This window comes from Lissotriton helveticus, chromosome 5_1 (assembly GCF_964261635.1).
Source record: "Lissotriton helveticus chromosome 5_1, aLisHel1.1, whole genome shotgun sequence".
Taxonomy (NCBI): Eukaryota; Metazoa; Chordata; class Amphibia; order Caudata; family Salamandridae; genus Lissotriton; species Lissotriton helveticus.
This window is the reverse complement of record NC_136065.1, coordinates 360,732,000-360,747,611: the sequence shown is the minus strand read 5'-3', so window position 1 is coordinate 360,747,611 and position 15,612 is coordinate 360,732,000. Positions and strand designations below refer to the sequence as shown.

Here is a 15,612-nt window from a genome sequence, read left to right as displayed (position 1 = left end):
CAAAATAAACCCTTTTGAGAGGTCAATCCCTTTCTTTTAAATATTTAGAAGTCACACCTATTGACGCCTATTTGCCTATTTAGCAGGGAGCATAGTATTTAAAAGGAGTTGTAGGAATTTTATGTTAAACATGCCATTACAGAGAAAGAAACCTCAAAAGCTATTTTTACTGGAGCAAGCCTAGCTGTTCCATAGAAACACACTGGGCTACATTATTACATCTAATAATGGTAATATAGGTTAGTGAACAATTAGAAAATAATTAACTATTTTAATAGTTATTAAAAATCCAATTGAATGGTGAAGTCAGATTTTTGATAAATAATAATGACAGGGTACTTTTAGAAGATTTCTTTTTACCTACCTAGTCTCGGGAGACCCATTTGCATTTGCTGTCCGTTTTCTGCCAGCCAGTAAATAGCATTTGAATAGGTGTGAAAGGGTGTGAAATGCCTCTGAGGAGCAAACAAAAGGCTCACTTGAATGGCCAGAATTCACCCCTATGAACCTGATAGAATATGCAGGGTGGGGTCGTCCTGATTGACAGGTCTACTGAGGTTTTATGTATAACACTTAAGATGCATTTCAAAGAATAAAAAGAGGATGATATAACAATTCTTGTATATCTGCTGTCTAGTTGCTGGTAAACCCTGCTTTGTTCTACCAAACTTCAGTCTCTTAATTTATTGTGGGTACAATGACAGCCCCAAACTGGCTTTTAGTGCTATATGTAGGAGAACAAAAGGGTTACCATAGCACACTCTCTACACACACTCCAGACCTCATAGCTCATGCTAATGAGCCCACAGGAGCACTCCACATTTATGAGCCTGCAGGGGCTAGAGCAAAAGCAGTGTCCAGAGTACGGAGCAATATGTCCTTTTCCAGCTTGACCCAATTAGAGCTGGTGGACAGGCAGGAAGAGAGGGAGTTGAAGCTGAAACTGGTTACCCTAGCCTTTGAGAAAAAGAAGGCAACAGCATCCCTGGAGGAGAAAAATTTGACCGTGAAAGAAAAAGAATTTTGATGATACATGAGAGAAGCCATATAGAGCTGGACTTGAACGATAAGAGTTACTCTGAGTCCATTGATGATAGTGGCAGTGACAATGAAGTTCATAGGAGAGATACAATAGTCCACATACATAAAGATTGGTGCCTATCTATGTGCTGTGGGGTGGCATAGATAAATGGTGTGTAGCATATGTGGTGGCCTTACATATTCTTAGAGTCCAAGAGGAGGGCTAGTGGGCAAATCTGTGGAAACACATGCCAACTGGGGATAGGGTAGGAGGAATACCTTATTGGCCCTTGGAATATCTGACTGGATGAAGTATGCCCCCATGAGGAAAGTCCTTATTTTTAAGTTTGATTTGACCCCTGAGAAGTATTGCCTGGAGTTCAGCAATAGACAGAAGAGGTCGCATGGGGGGATTTTGAGGATTCTACTATGAAGGCACTGGATGGTTGGGTGAAAGCCTGTACTAATTTGTTTATTAAGGGGAACATTAATTGGTTTACAGAGTTGTGCCAGCAGCTGATAGACTTCAAACTCACTGAGCCTAGAGAAATTGTCAGAGAAGCTGGCCTCTGGATCAGAGTGTTTAAAAAGGTACCCGGGACAGGAAGGGTAGTACATGTTCTGCTTCGCAGAGTACCCCATATACTCTCCCTCTGTGTTGCTGCACACCCCGCATTGGTAAAGCTGGCTGCGTCATACCACTTTATTTTTTAATTTGTCAGTGTTTTAGCCATGTCATACAGCAGTGCAGCAACGTACCTGCTAGTAAAACAAAACACTATGAGGCAGCCAACAGGTCATGTGTTGCTTTAATTCAAGACATCTAATGTCCAAAAAGATGGTATGATCAGTGGTGTCAAAGGCTGCAGAGAAGTCGGGCAAAACAAGTGACCCGGCCTCTTTGTGGTGCAATATCTTGTGAAGATTATCCAAGACTGAGGTAATGACTGACTCAATACCATGGCAACACCTAAAGCTTACTTGAAGTGGTTAAAGGAGTTTTTCAATTTCTTCAAACATTTTGGGTTGCCAAACAGCCAAATGTTCCATTAATTGGCAAAAAAGGCCGTCCATCACTTTCCTCTACCAAGGGGAAATTCTTCAAAGGTCTTTTCCACGCATTTCCTCCTCAAACAAAAAGACTGAGACTTGGTGCCCCTAACGACAGTTGGAATACATTGCACTTCCAACTCATTAGCCAGTGTTTGTTTCACATATTAAGGTTGCTTAGCTTTAACGAGTCTATGGCTGTTTTCAATCTTGTTTTGCTGGACTCCGATATTGCGACATTGACATTGACTGCCAAGAGTTCCCAGTCTGAAAACAAGGAATAATTTAAGCATGTGAATCTATGAAAGATACGAGTGCTGACGAGCTGTTGGTACGGGTAAGTAGCTATTTCTTCGTATTAGTTAACAAAACACAATTTAGCAAGGGGTTTATATTTTCTGTGATTTTACTACTGCCTGCTTTCAAGGTGCTAGTCTAATGAATGGCCACTATAGCAAGAGGTGGCAGCCCACATTTTTACAACCATGTGATGCCTGTTTGGTTGAAGACAATTCAGTGGTATTAAGTTCCTATCGTTAAGCAATGGGGGAAAAATTAGATACACTTCTCAAAATGGACTACAGAGCTTTTGGTGACTTTCAGTGATGGCGTAGAGCTATCTGGAAATGTTCATGGGTCAAACTGACAGGGTGTTATTGAAATTCTTTTGTGTCTGAGTGGAACTGGGGCTTCAGATTGGATCACAAAATGAACACTTTGTGGTTTCCTTTCCTTGTGGTCTCAGTGGTGTAATTGCTCAGGGTAAGGTCTATATGGGAAGTCTCTCTCCATATTAACAGGTGATGGTTAAAAATCCTTTGCCAGTGGGTTCCTACAGACTGGGAGCTACTTTTCAGAGGTGAATGGGGACCCGGGGCAAAGGTATTTGAGCATTTATAAGGTGCCCTGATCCCTGAAAGAATTTAATATCAGGAAGCCCCTTGTGTCCACTGATAGCATCAAAGCCAACATAATCGGGGATGGACAATATTTTTGTCCATCGGTATAGCCACAGCTCAGGGAAGCTATAGAAAAGAATTGGGGAAGAAATATCAAATTATTTTCTGCTGTTAGAGAGACTAAGGAAGCCCGCCAGTATGAGTCTTAGTCTTGAAATGTTTCTCCACTATCGCTTAACCCTCCCACAAGAAGTGTCTCTAGTTTCTGTAGGAGGATGGACAAGCAGTCTTAGACTAATGCTGGCTCCTCTTGCTGGTGGGGCACTTTTATTACAGGTGGCTCTTAAGCTGTTGGGAAGTTAGGGGCATATTACCAAGCTATAGCGATAATTATCGCTAAGCTTGGTTAGCGGCCAAAATAATATCGCCGAGCTTCGCCTATTTTTATCGCTTAGGAGCCTTGATATTATCAAGGTTTGGCTCCTAACCGATAAAAATCGGCCGAAATGCATGAATATCTCTGAAAAGTCAGCGATATTCATGCATTACCGAGCAAATGCTCTTAGCCATGTTATCCACCTACCATTGGATAACATGGCTAAGAACTACGCTGGGCAGGCGTTAGCTTTTGGAGATAATCGCGCTTAGCGCGATTATTTCAAAAGTTGGTAATAGGGGATAGCGATGTTAGCGACTGTTTCCAGTCGCTAACATCTTGGCACGCCCACTTTGCACGTCATTAGCGATAATTATCGCTGACATGCAAAGTGGGCCCCTAAATGCCCGCTATCGCCTATTAGCTGTCGCTAACTGGTGTTAGCGACAGCTAGGTAATAGGGCGATAAAATTATCGCCGCTTTAGCGGGAAAAATTCCCGCTAAAGCGGCGATAAGGCCCTTGGTAATATGCCCCTTAGTCCTTTGGGCACACCTTCAATTACCTTGGTCTACGCTAGGAAGGGAATGAGGCATGGCGGTTTGGTCTCATGTTATGAAGATGTCACACAAAGATCCTACAGGTCAACTTATTGTCATCCGATTCCTGTTGCACCAGGCTCAGAGGTCCAGGATGTATTTGATTTCCTGAAACAGTACAGAGGCTTAGGCTTCATTCAGGGCCGGTGCTTTCTTTAAAATTTTTGGTAGGGTCAATAAAGGACAAAGCCAATTTACTGGCTTTTCCCTCAGCTTGGCAGAGAGGAATTAGTTTCTGATGGAGTGCAGGCTGAGAGAATTGTGTGTGTTTAATCACAGAACCTGGACAGTGAGAGCGCTGCTCTTACATGCAGTAGAATGGGAAGATGGACCCGGGCAACGAGGTCCAAAGGACTCTTTTGGATTTCTGAGGTAGCATTAATGATTTCAGTTCATAAAAAGAAGGTGTAGTGTAACCTTCAGAGATCACCCTCTCTCCTCTCATGCATACTCTCATAGCCATACGTCCACTTGGAGAACAGCACAAGAGTCTGCAACCTGGCTATACCAGCTCAGTAGAGCCACCAACAAGAATGATCGTCAAAACTTGCTAGCTATGTACAGCCTAGTATGTTGTAAAGAATAGTACCAGGGTTGCTCCCCAAACGGGTAGACCTTCTTTTTGCCTGGTAGCTCCATTGAACTGGCACCTGAATGGTCCCAGGTCAGTAATGCTAGACACAGAAAAAGTCAGAACTAGAAAAGGCAACATGTTGTAGCATATTACAACTGCGCCAGGACCATTATGCATTGACCACTACACTGACACCTTGACTCCTCATATTAAATCACATCAACAGTCAACATCTCCCTTCTAGCAAATTGAAATGGTTGGCTGTGGTAACTGTTATGTGAACAATAGACACATATAGTAAGACAATGTTTGCTTTATTATGGTAGAACTAAATAGAATGTTGATATCTTCTTAAATAAGTCATGTTGTTTTTCAAAGCATTCATGTTTTCATATTCCTCTAAAGTTTTGAGTACACTCTTGTGTCTTGTATAACAATCCGAAGATTTTTTTCTGTTGAAATTTGATATGTTCAGAGGTGAACTGGCCTATTAGGAAAATGTGATTTCTTGATCAAATTGTTTGCCCTGCTAGAATGGATTTTAATATTTATTTTATTCTTAATATGCCCTGATCAAAACCCGTACAGAGGTAGACAGGCGCATTATAAGTGTTAACAATAAACCGTTCATGTCAGAGGTACATGGTGGATGATCATATATTTCTGCAATTTCTTTTTATCAATTGCAAAAACTGTTTCTGGGAATTTTAAGACTGACAATTCAGCAAAGATTTCGGATTTCGATTGTAGTGCCAAGTTTTGTAATGTTAACGGTGACCAAAAGAGAATTGCTAATAAGAGTGCTATATTCAGGATCTCGTGAACACAACCCTCCAGCCTGTAAATGACAGTACAACAAAATTAATTATGCTTCTCTTTGAAAAAATGAAAGATTTTTTTTTATTGTGATCACTTAATTTTCTGAAGTAATTTTTTGATTTGCCCAACTCACCCAGACGCGTTTAGTGTTGTGTAACATCATTCACGCTCAATAGTGAATACCACATTTGCATGGCTTGTGACTGCTTCGTGTAGGAGAATAAAGTTCTTAAATATTTCATTCTCACTGCCTAATCACATAACTGCTTTCTAGACTGCAGAGTGAACCGCTACGGCCCCAACTGCACCCTCCGCTGCGACTGCCTTGGGAATTCTCAGTGTAACCCTCGGAATGGACAATGCACCTGCTTGGATGGACGCGTAGGAGCAACTTGTCAAGAAGGTAGGGTGCTCCAAGCGTCATGGTGTCATGTTCCTGAAGATCACCACATTTTGCAGCTACCTCCTGCTTCTAGAGCTTAGAAAGAGATCTGTATTTACTAACCTTTCATGTAACGCAGTGGATCAGGGGAACTGTCTTTGCTGCACTGCAGGAGAGAGAGAGAAAGAAAGAGAGAAAGAGAGAGAGAGAGAGAGAGAGAGAGAGTAGAAATGTGCCATATTTACAAAGAGATGGAACAGCTTGGCTCTCTTCTTGCACTGGTGCACTGGAGGCAGTCTTTGGTTGTGTGCTGTAGAACTCAGCACTCATGCAAACAGGAAGTTACCAGGAGAAACAACGGATTTCTCCTCATAACGCCATCCTCGGCGACGCACCATTTTGTTGCAATTTCAAGTTTACAGACTTTAGATAATCTGGGTTTGGGTCAAATCTATTGGAGGATGCACAGGAAAGTACATGCTATACCCATGTAACGCCTCCCTGAAGTAAGGTAATGTACGGCACTAACATTATTTGGCGTTTACGCTGCTTAGTAAAACCCAGAAGACATTTTGAGTTGGGCTGTGTCAAAAAAGTGTCAAAACCAGACACAAAATGCTAGTAGTGTTTGGTATCACCAAAAGGAAGGAGCATTAAGACTTGCTCTTGCTACATATAGAGCAGCTCATGATTCCTTTTGGATAAAGAAAATCACAATATTTCACAATGCTGACTCAGATCGTCTTCTTATCATTTCTGGCCAATGCACTTGTATAGTTTTAGGCTGATATGCAGCTGTGGTTACCCAACTCTTTGTGACTGCAAAGAAGCTGAGTCCTTCCTTCTTGGAACAGACCGGCACACATATTTGTGGCGCTGTATGCAGATGGTATGCAGATGTTTTTTGAGATGTCAGTGGCAACTAACTCCTAAGCCAGGAAATTGGACAGATGTCTGGTGTGAGTAATAGAAACTACACAAGAAGAGTGGCCTGGAGCTGAATCCAATCAAGATGGCGGAATCTGTAGATCGCCAGAAGACAAACTCAGAGGATAGCTACTGTTGCCCTGGACAATGTCAGGACTTAGATAGTTTAAAATTAATTAAGTAAAAATTATTGGATTCTGAAATATTCAAGGATTTGTATGCAACCCAGATATGTTAGTGTAAGTGCACACCGGTCGCAGACCTTTTTGCATCACCTAGGTGGTGTCTGGCTAAAATATAAACTTAAAGCAAATATTTGCTGGACATCCAGGTGAAAACTTTCGATTATAATCAGTTAGCGAAGAGAAAAGAATCACGGATTATTTAATATTGAACAAGGGAACATTCCGTAGGTAAATAGCAGCTATGTGAGAAAAAAAACTGTATTTATTAATTAATTAATGTATTTATGTAATGTATTCATTTATATAGCGCTGAGCGTTTTTTGATATGATGGGGACCCATCCCTAAGTCGTGTTGCTCCTACCACTCTGACAGTATTGGTATTACTGTCAAGGCCTAAGCATTACTTTACCAAGCATGGGAAACCACCAGTGGTATCATTACTGCTTTCATTTTAACTGTACCTCTTGTTGTAATCGCAGAACAGGCCAGAGTGGCAGCTCTCTAAAAGAGCCTGAAACATGCACCATTTAACCCCTTCCATGGGGGGCTAATTCCCCCGCGGTGCGGGGGAGGGAGGGCCGCGCACGGCACCGCGGTGCTCGTGACGAGTCCAGCTCGTCATGCTGCACAGTGGAGCTGTGCTCATGACGAGCTGAGCTCGTCATGACTCCGCCCACTCCAATGGAACGCCCGCACGGGAGGGAAATGAGCCCCGCGTGGGCGTTCCGCCTCAGTTATGACAAGCTCTGCTCGTCATGAGCACAGCTCCACTGTGCCTCATGACAAGCTGAGTTCGTCATAAGCGTCGAAGGGGTTAATAGTTTTTTACAGTGTTCTCGGCATAGGTAACTCTTCTAGCTCCTCTTAAAACATGTCTCTTAAATACTATGAAGGTGTACCAGACGCATTTAATTCTGATGGTCGTCCAAAAAACTCGGTGCTATATTTATGGTGGACGTTGTGTTGCAAGATCATCAAATCACAGCTGTACTGTGGCTGCTAATTTCACGGTGGTGTGGAAATCAGAGTTCACAATGCGGTCTGGGATCGTCAGTTCTAAATGGTGGCCGACAAAACACAAGCCACTTGCAGTCCACAGTAAACCACTAAATCCTACCAACACCTGTCGATCTTTGACCGGATATACCTTGAGATACCTGTACTCTGACACAACTACACTAGAATCATTACCTTGAAAAAACCCTTGGCCGACATCCTCAATAGAGTTAAACCCATGTTGGATGATTTAGCTCACATAAAGCAAAATAGCAGATTTAATCCATGTAAAGAAAGTTATGCGACATGATGCTGGAAGCAAGAGGCAAGGCACTGATACAACTAATATGTTTTGAAGGTTAATAAATCGGTTTTACCAAACTCTTTTTCCAAAATTTGAATCGTTGTTAGTTCATGCTCTATTGCAATGTTTTTCTAAATAAATTGTCTGACTTTCACTCTGACTCCAGGTACTTCACAATCTTCTATTTCCTAAATGCTTTTATCCCTATGGATAGTGGGCTCAACCTGTAATCAATGAGTGTGATGTGTACCACCCAATAATAGACTCTGATATCTTCTTGGCTAATTAGTTGAGTTTTGGGGCCATTATCATTTCCCTTAGCCTTTACGTTAATAAATATGAGCTCTCGGAAGGTTGTCCAAGGAGAGGATGGTTTTGCAACCAACATATCGGAAACAATAAGTAGTTAATAACTTCTTGCTCTTTTCGTTTGTAGGTGGACCACCTCAACTTTCCACCATTCAACGGCAAACTTTTGAGTCAAGTAAGAACCTTATCAATGAACATTCTGCTTTTTCTTATTGTTCTTAGATAATAGTTTATTCACTTTTCACCAGTCGATTGTTTTGGTCAAAAGTCTCAATAATCACTTGATTGGTGAAAAAACACTGCCACTGGCCTTTAATAGCACGTTAGGTCCTATAAGTTGCTTTCTTTTATATGCTCGGTATTTCTACTTTTAATCAAATCGAGGATGTTTAACTCTTTAGCTAGAAGACCCTTAATGTCTTTAGTCTAGAGCCCTTACAAAATGACCAGTGCTGGCTAAAGATTGTGGTCACTTTAATATTTCTGATTAGTGGCTTGTGATAATGTTATTTTTTTCTAGACGATAATGTGTTTTTCTAGATTTTAATCAACCAGGCAACAAACAGATTGTTGATATTTTCATATTTTAGACAATCCTAGCTACAAATGTATGGAAAGAAAAACCTCTACTTATTTTGAGTGGGTGCATTTGTCAGGCTACATCAGTGCAACTACACAAATCTGTTTGCTGGTTCTGGTGACCTTTGCCTGGCTTACCACCATTCAGAATGCAACTGTCCAGATATTACTCACTTTTCTGCAGCCCTGCCAGACTTTAGGGAACGATATCCTGTTTGTAAATGTTTCGAACTTTTCAGCAAGTGAGCCTGCCTCTGCCCAGTGTGGAGATGGCAGTCATTTTAAAGTGGTCACCCAGGATGTGAAATTCCCTACTGCTGGAAATCTAGTAGGTAGCATTTCTGTGGGCTACATAAATTGTCTCTTTCCCTTGCCACTTAAATCTGCACCTTCCAGTGCATACCTATTTTCACAGATTGCCCGTCTTATCAGTTATCACTCCAGATGTTAGACTAGTCTCTAAACATATCTCCTAGCAATAGTTCTCCGGCATTGCCTGGTGGTGCCATGCACCACCAGCAACTACTCTGCCTCCGGATGCCCCTACACCTTAGTATGTTAAGCACCATCTTGCTCACAGGTATCCATTCCCTATTTTTCCACTCCTCATAAGTGCACTTCTGGACCTGTCTCTTGGTGTCTCACAAATGTAATTCATCAGAATAAGAGAATGACTAGGTCAAATGTCTCCTCCAAAACTTTCAGGTTTCAAACCTTCTCACAGATGAGGCAGGAAGATATCTCTTTGGGATCCACGTAGCAGCTACATGTGATGTCTCAGATCAGAGCACATTGCTTTGAGTTGCAATTCTTGTGTCTTGATACATCCAAAGACGATCAGGAAGTGGGAGGTTAAATTATTTCTGGATAAACTCACAGGTAATGCCTACACAATATACTTCCCCGGCAAGTAAATCATCTGTGAGGGAAAAATCCCACAAAACCTATATCTATAAAAAGCGCAAAAGGGAAGAGAAATACTCTTCTCCCTTGACGAAATGGTGCTTTCCAGGGTGTCAGTTTGTCAGTGCAGCTGAATCCAACTTAGATGAAAATGGCGGTTATGGGCCCATCAGCTGGTCAAGCACTCTGGCTGCTTATGCTGGATCTCTTCTGTGCCTTCTAGGCCATCACCAAAAGGGGAGAATGCTTGTGCAGGCTTGACGACTCTGATGCCACTCGATGTCCCACCTCAACGGGTGCCAGCAGCGGTTACAAGAAAAAAATCACAGCCTGCCAAAATACTATTGCCCTGTTCAGTTAGAGACTTCCTTGGCCTGGACACCAATAACATTCCTTTGCCTGACACATTGTCCCTTTCCAAGGGTTGACTTGGGAAGACAATTTTGTGGCAAGCAACATAGTTATGGCAAACTTTAATGATGTTCCCTTGGCAGAACACATCCCTAAGTCCCAAATTTTCCAAATGGGGGATCTTTGGCTGCAACACCCTCATAGTGATTATGGCTCTGCATAGCCTTCCCCCGTGGAATCAAAGTCTAACAGTATGATCTTGCAACCCTCCTCTATCAGTGGGGATACCTTACATTTGCTTGCGTTTAGTTCAAGAAGGCCCTCTTGACCCACTCATGGCTACCTGGGATAAACCCATTTAGAACTCAGCAGTTCCACAACAGATGTCGAGACACCATAGGGCTGCTCCTGGTGACCCCCTCATTTGTTACCTCATCAGTCACAGGAAAGTCAGGTTACACAAAAACCATACTCGAATCTTGAATCTATAAGCCGTAAGACAGTTGCTTCGGGCAATCTGGCCCTCTGCATTGCAAATGCACCTGCCTTCCGAGCTGCTATGATAATGCCTTGAGGTAATTGGCAAAACTAGTGGTCATATTGTGTTACTACACTAAAAAAGCTCTTTCCAGACCTGGCTAATGACTGATTGGATGCATTCAAACAAATCTCAAAGTGCGGTCTCCAGTCCGCAAACACGATCTATGAACACAGTTGTTATGCTATGCCAACACGGTTGGATGAGCCAACGGGCTTCTCAGGACCTGATCACACTTTTAGCAGCCAAATGCATTTTGCACTTCTGCATTCAGAGTCTCCTCCAAGCTCTGGAGGATACTTTCCAGAAGACCTGTATTGACGGAATTGTAGTAGTTTAATTTGGGAATCATTGTTTACATCACATGCGATACTTAGAATGCCATTAGAACGCGGTCGTTACAACAACTGCGTTGTTACATTGCAAACCATTACAACGCAAGTCGTTACAATGTGCATGGTAGCCCACATCAAGTCCACAACGTAATCATCTAGTTGGCATTGGTACACAGTCGGAGGTCGAAGAGACCCTGATCTATAACTGTGTGTCATCAGTAAAGGAATGATGTGACTATCAACTCTCTTGCATGATCTTAAAAATAAATCGTAAATCGTAATTCATACGTTCTTATATAGCGCCTTTCACCGTAAGGTCTCAAAGCGCTTGGGAATTGGGAATTGAACCCTGGTCCCGGGTCTGACCTCTGCGTCCGGGTCTGCCTCCTCTAACCGGTGAGCCACACTTCTCCAAAAAAGGGCATCCATGCAGAAATTGGAATATCACTTGGGACAATGGCGAACCTGGGGTTCTCATGCTTTACAGCTTAGCTGCAAATCTGATTAAAAACGCCTTGTTTTACCCATTTACTCTTATTCCCAGCAAAGGAGTGGCATCTAGCATAGCCGGGTCAGACACGACCATGGATATTCAACGACAATAGCAGGGTAGTGCGCTCCAATTTAGGAAAGAGCTGAAGACATACCTCTTTAAACAACACTACATCATGATGCTGTAGCACTCCACTTCCCCCTAACCCTTCTCATTGACTGCAAGTTGCCTTTGACTCTTCACCTAACTAGATTTCGGCTGGGATCAGGCTATGTTAATGCCACATACATACATACAGAAAAAGCCATGGTTCCGCTAGGACGTCTCTTCTGCATTAACCATGTTTATGACAATGGAAGAATGTCTTAATTTCCCCCAAAAAATATATTCTGTATTTCATTAAGAAATATTCACATAAATTGCTGTACCTTCAGAAAATTGATATCTGCTATAATTATAGTTATTGTTTGATTTATTTCCAAGTTTGTTTCATGATGTCACTGTAAGAAATCTTGCAATGTTACAAAATAGGACTCTCTCGTTCAATGAGTTAATAGAAAGTGTACAAATTACAAGCCTACTGCCTGGAAGTTCCACATTAAAACAATTCTGGACAGTTTAGAGGCGCTCGTTTCTTAGGTGCCCTTTCTATTTTTTAAGGAAAATGTCCCTTGTGTGGATATCCACTTGTCACAATTTAACTGGGAGTAAGCTGTGTTTGAAACGTACAGAGATCATGAACACTGTAATTAGTAGTCAGCTCAATAATATCTTGCTGTGTCTAAGCCCTTTTTATAAACTTGTTCATACCATACTCTGCTGTACACCTATCCTACCAAAAGTATATTGCTATACGGAAACCTGAAAGCCTCTTTTTCTTCTCTTCTCTTTCTAGTCACTCGTACTCGGACACTTGCCCGATCCTCTACAAGGTTTGTCCTACAGGCGGTCCAGCGCTCACCGTAGTCCCTCTGTGGAATTGGCTGAACAAGAAGAGAAAACAGAAATAACATTCTCATCATACCACTGGTTTCTCCAAGAGCAGTTTACGGGTGGACATGCTCTTCACCAGTTGAACGTGATATTGGGATAGAGATTTGGAGAAAGAATCGCACTTTGCGTTTTGTACTTTCTGATTTTTACAAACCCTCCTACCGTCCCAGAAAGCTTGAATAACTTGGACTACAAATACAAGGAGGAAAGAAAGACGTCTTTGTTCTCGACAATGGAGCCCAGAAGATGCTGAAAAAGAAAACAATGAGTGAACATATTCACTTGACACAACCAACTCAACAGTACATGGACATCTGGTATCTCCATTTTCAGTGGACAACATGGTGCAAGCTTTGTTTTCTCCTAATGGGTTATTTAAGCTCTTAGGTAAAAGGAACATTTTATCTTCAGATTGTCCACCCCTAAGAGGGCTGGTCTTCACATGCTTATCCGAAAGTATAGTCCTAATTTCTGTTTATATCAACATGTGTGAGACTGCACAAATCCCATGGGCAACATACAGACAAGCCGGTCCTCAGGTCTGGTCACCATATGTGGTGCTGTAGGCGGCACGCAGGCATACTACTGCTTGAGAATTTTCTCAGTGTTTAGAATGGGATTGCCTTATTTCCCACGGGCCTCATGATTAAAGGAAAACAATTATTCCTGATCTCTTACTAAATATTTGCCTTGCTTCAATTCCAAGCTGCAGCAATGACCAAAATTACATGAACAAGAACTCGCAGGATAGGCCAGAATAAAACTTTCCTATTATATCTTAGCTCGAGGTTTTGATTTAGTTTTTGCAGTTTCACCCATACAAATAGTTCAGGGTGCTGCCATCCTGCTTATCATCAGAAACATGATCTAGGACATACCTTGGCACGTCATGTTCAATACAAAGACAATAGACCTCCCGCCTGGGGCATTAAATGAGATTTAAATCAATGGCTTTTACATTAACCCTACAACTCCCATTCAGAACAGTAGATGGGATTTCTGTTTCATTAATATCAGTACGCATGGGAGAATAGCCATAATAAACTGATATGAAGCAGATCATGGAAGGACGCCTTTGGCATGGTCCTAGTGAAAAATACATCGAAGATGTTGCATTGCTCTGGAAATGTGTCCTATCTTTAGCCAAGAATCAAATCAGCAAACTGCCCAAAATCAGAACAATATGTGTGTAGCGCATTTTATTTTTCTTAAGATTTGGAAAGAGAGAGGATGTTGTCTGGTGTATGACTGTATTCTAGATGTAGATTAGATCTGATTGTCTGTATATTACTTTTCATGCACAATATGCCAGAATAAGAAAAAAGATAATAGATTACCTAAAAAAGAAGTTATTCCCCTAAACAAATAATTTGTCAGCATGAGAACAGATATAGAGTCATTTGCTTTGAACCCCCTTATTATAAGGTGTAGCTCTCATTATTCTGTAGAATATTTTGAAAGTTCAACATCATTAAAGGGAGGAATCTTTGGAGTAGGAACTGATCACTACATTGAATCTTTCCAATTTCTTCTTTAGCATTGGATCCACTGAAAAGTCACATGCTAAGAATGGGGTATTAGATATTAAATAGAGTGAGAGAAACAACTATCTCACTTTCAAATCAAAATGCTTTTCATGCTAGACTGAAATAAAGTAGGGTCTGCCCTTGGATCAGAATCTAAGAATGTCTTCAGAAGATGTGCTCCAGTGACCATGTGACTGCCTTTAAAAAAAGAACAAGAACCTTATTAAGAAAGAATACTAGTTTTATTTGTTGGATTTGCTGTAAAAGAATGTTTGGCTTTTTGGTAACAACTTTACTAAAGAAGCTCTCCATTGTGAGGATGTTTTGCTTTCAAACAGATATCCATTTGACACCAGATTTGAAAATTATGTCCTTTTTTGTTTCTAGGTTCTCTACTAATATGTTGGCTATCTCTAGTTAGAAAATCAGTCTAGATATAAAGACTTGCAATTGGCCCTATTGAAGAGATTTCTGGGTTGCCACTTTTAAAGGTCTGACCCGTTCAACACATTTTTATGCCTGTCCCACTTGTTGACACAGAATATCAATGTTTCTATCTGTTCAGTAGTTGGGAAGTGTGCAATAACATGAAGCACTTTTAGGATCAAGGCTATGCATAATCTGCTCAGGAGGAGATTTAAGATGAAAAAGATACCCCTTTTTGCAGGATGGTCTCACTGGTTAGCCATCGGATTGGCTATCCATGATTTCTACCCCAGATCTGTATGTGTACAGTTGCTCATTGCCTATATGCCATGGAAGTGAAAGCCTGTGAACTGGAGACAAATTAAATAATTTGTAAGTGGTTTAAAGTGCCTAAGGACCATCTGAACCTTGCTAGCAAACCTATTTGTCAAACTTACACTGACATGAAATCAACCGAGGATCATAATTACAAGAGTATTCTTTCCATCCTCAAGTTGAGCCTGTTTTTTTTTTTGTCGAGATGGTCCAATTGTAATCAAGTTATCAGAGCACCATTTTTTAGCCTGAAAGTCAAACGCAAGTTTACAGCGTATACCTTTGGGCATGCTATGTTATCCTGAACAATTACGCTATTGCGGTCTCCCCCTTAAGCAAGGTGCTCCAGGAAATGCTGTTATAATGTAGTTGGTATCTGTAAGTAGATTACATTAATCCCATTTATATTTTCTTAGAATATGCAAAATTGGGATTTTTACAGAAGCAAAAATCCCAAAACAAATTTCAATAAATTCCATCCTGGCTCAAACTGTATGAATATTTCCTCAGCCTTAGATAACTTAATATCAAACACATTTTTAGGAAGAGAATTAGATGAAATCTGAATAGGAATGTAAACCTTGTTAACAGTTTGGTAACACTGGCCATATCCTCGATTGATGCCCCCTTATACTTTTGACAAGCCCTTTGGTTCTCGACAGTGAACTTGCAGCATGTATTAACTCAGGAGCGTGTGACCCACCTTAAATATC

The 15,612-nt window shown here is 41.3% G+C and overlaps 1 protein-coding gene across 1 annotated transcript in view; it reads left to right on the top strand.

Annotated features, from left to right (window-relative positions):
- Positions 1-13,396, top strand: part of LOC144753162 (uncharacterized) — a 1,401,110-nt gene extending 1,387,714 nt beyond the window's left edge. Inside the window, exons 37-39 of the mRNA XM_078640932.1 lie at positions 5,611-5,739; positions 8,568-8,615; positions 12,535-13,396. Coding sequence (XP_078497058.1) covers positions 5,611-5,739; positions 8,568-8,615; positions 12,535-12,605 — 248 coding nt within the window. The 3' untranslated portion in view covers positions 12,606-13,396. The remainder of the gene's footprint in view (positions 1-5,610; positions 5,740-8,567; positions 8,616-12,534) is intronic.
- Positions 13,397-15,612: the final 2,216 nt, after the last annotated feature.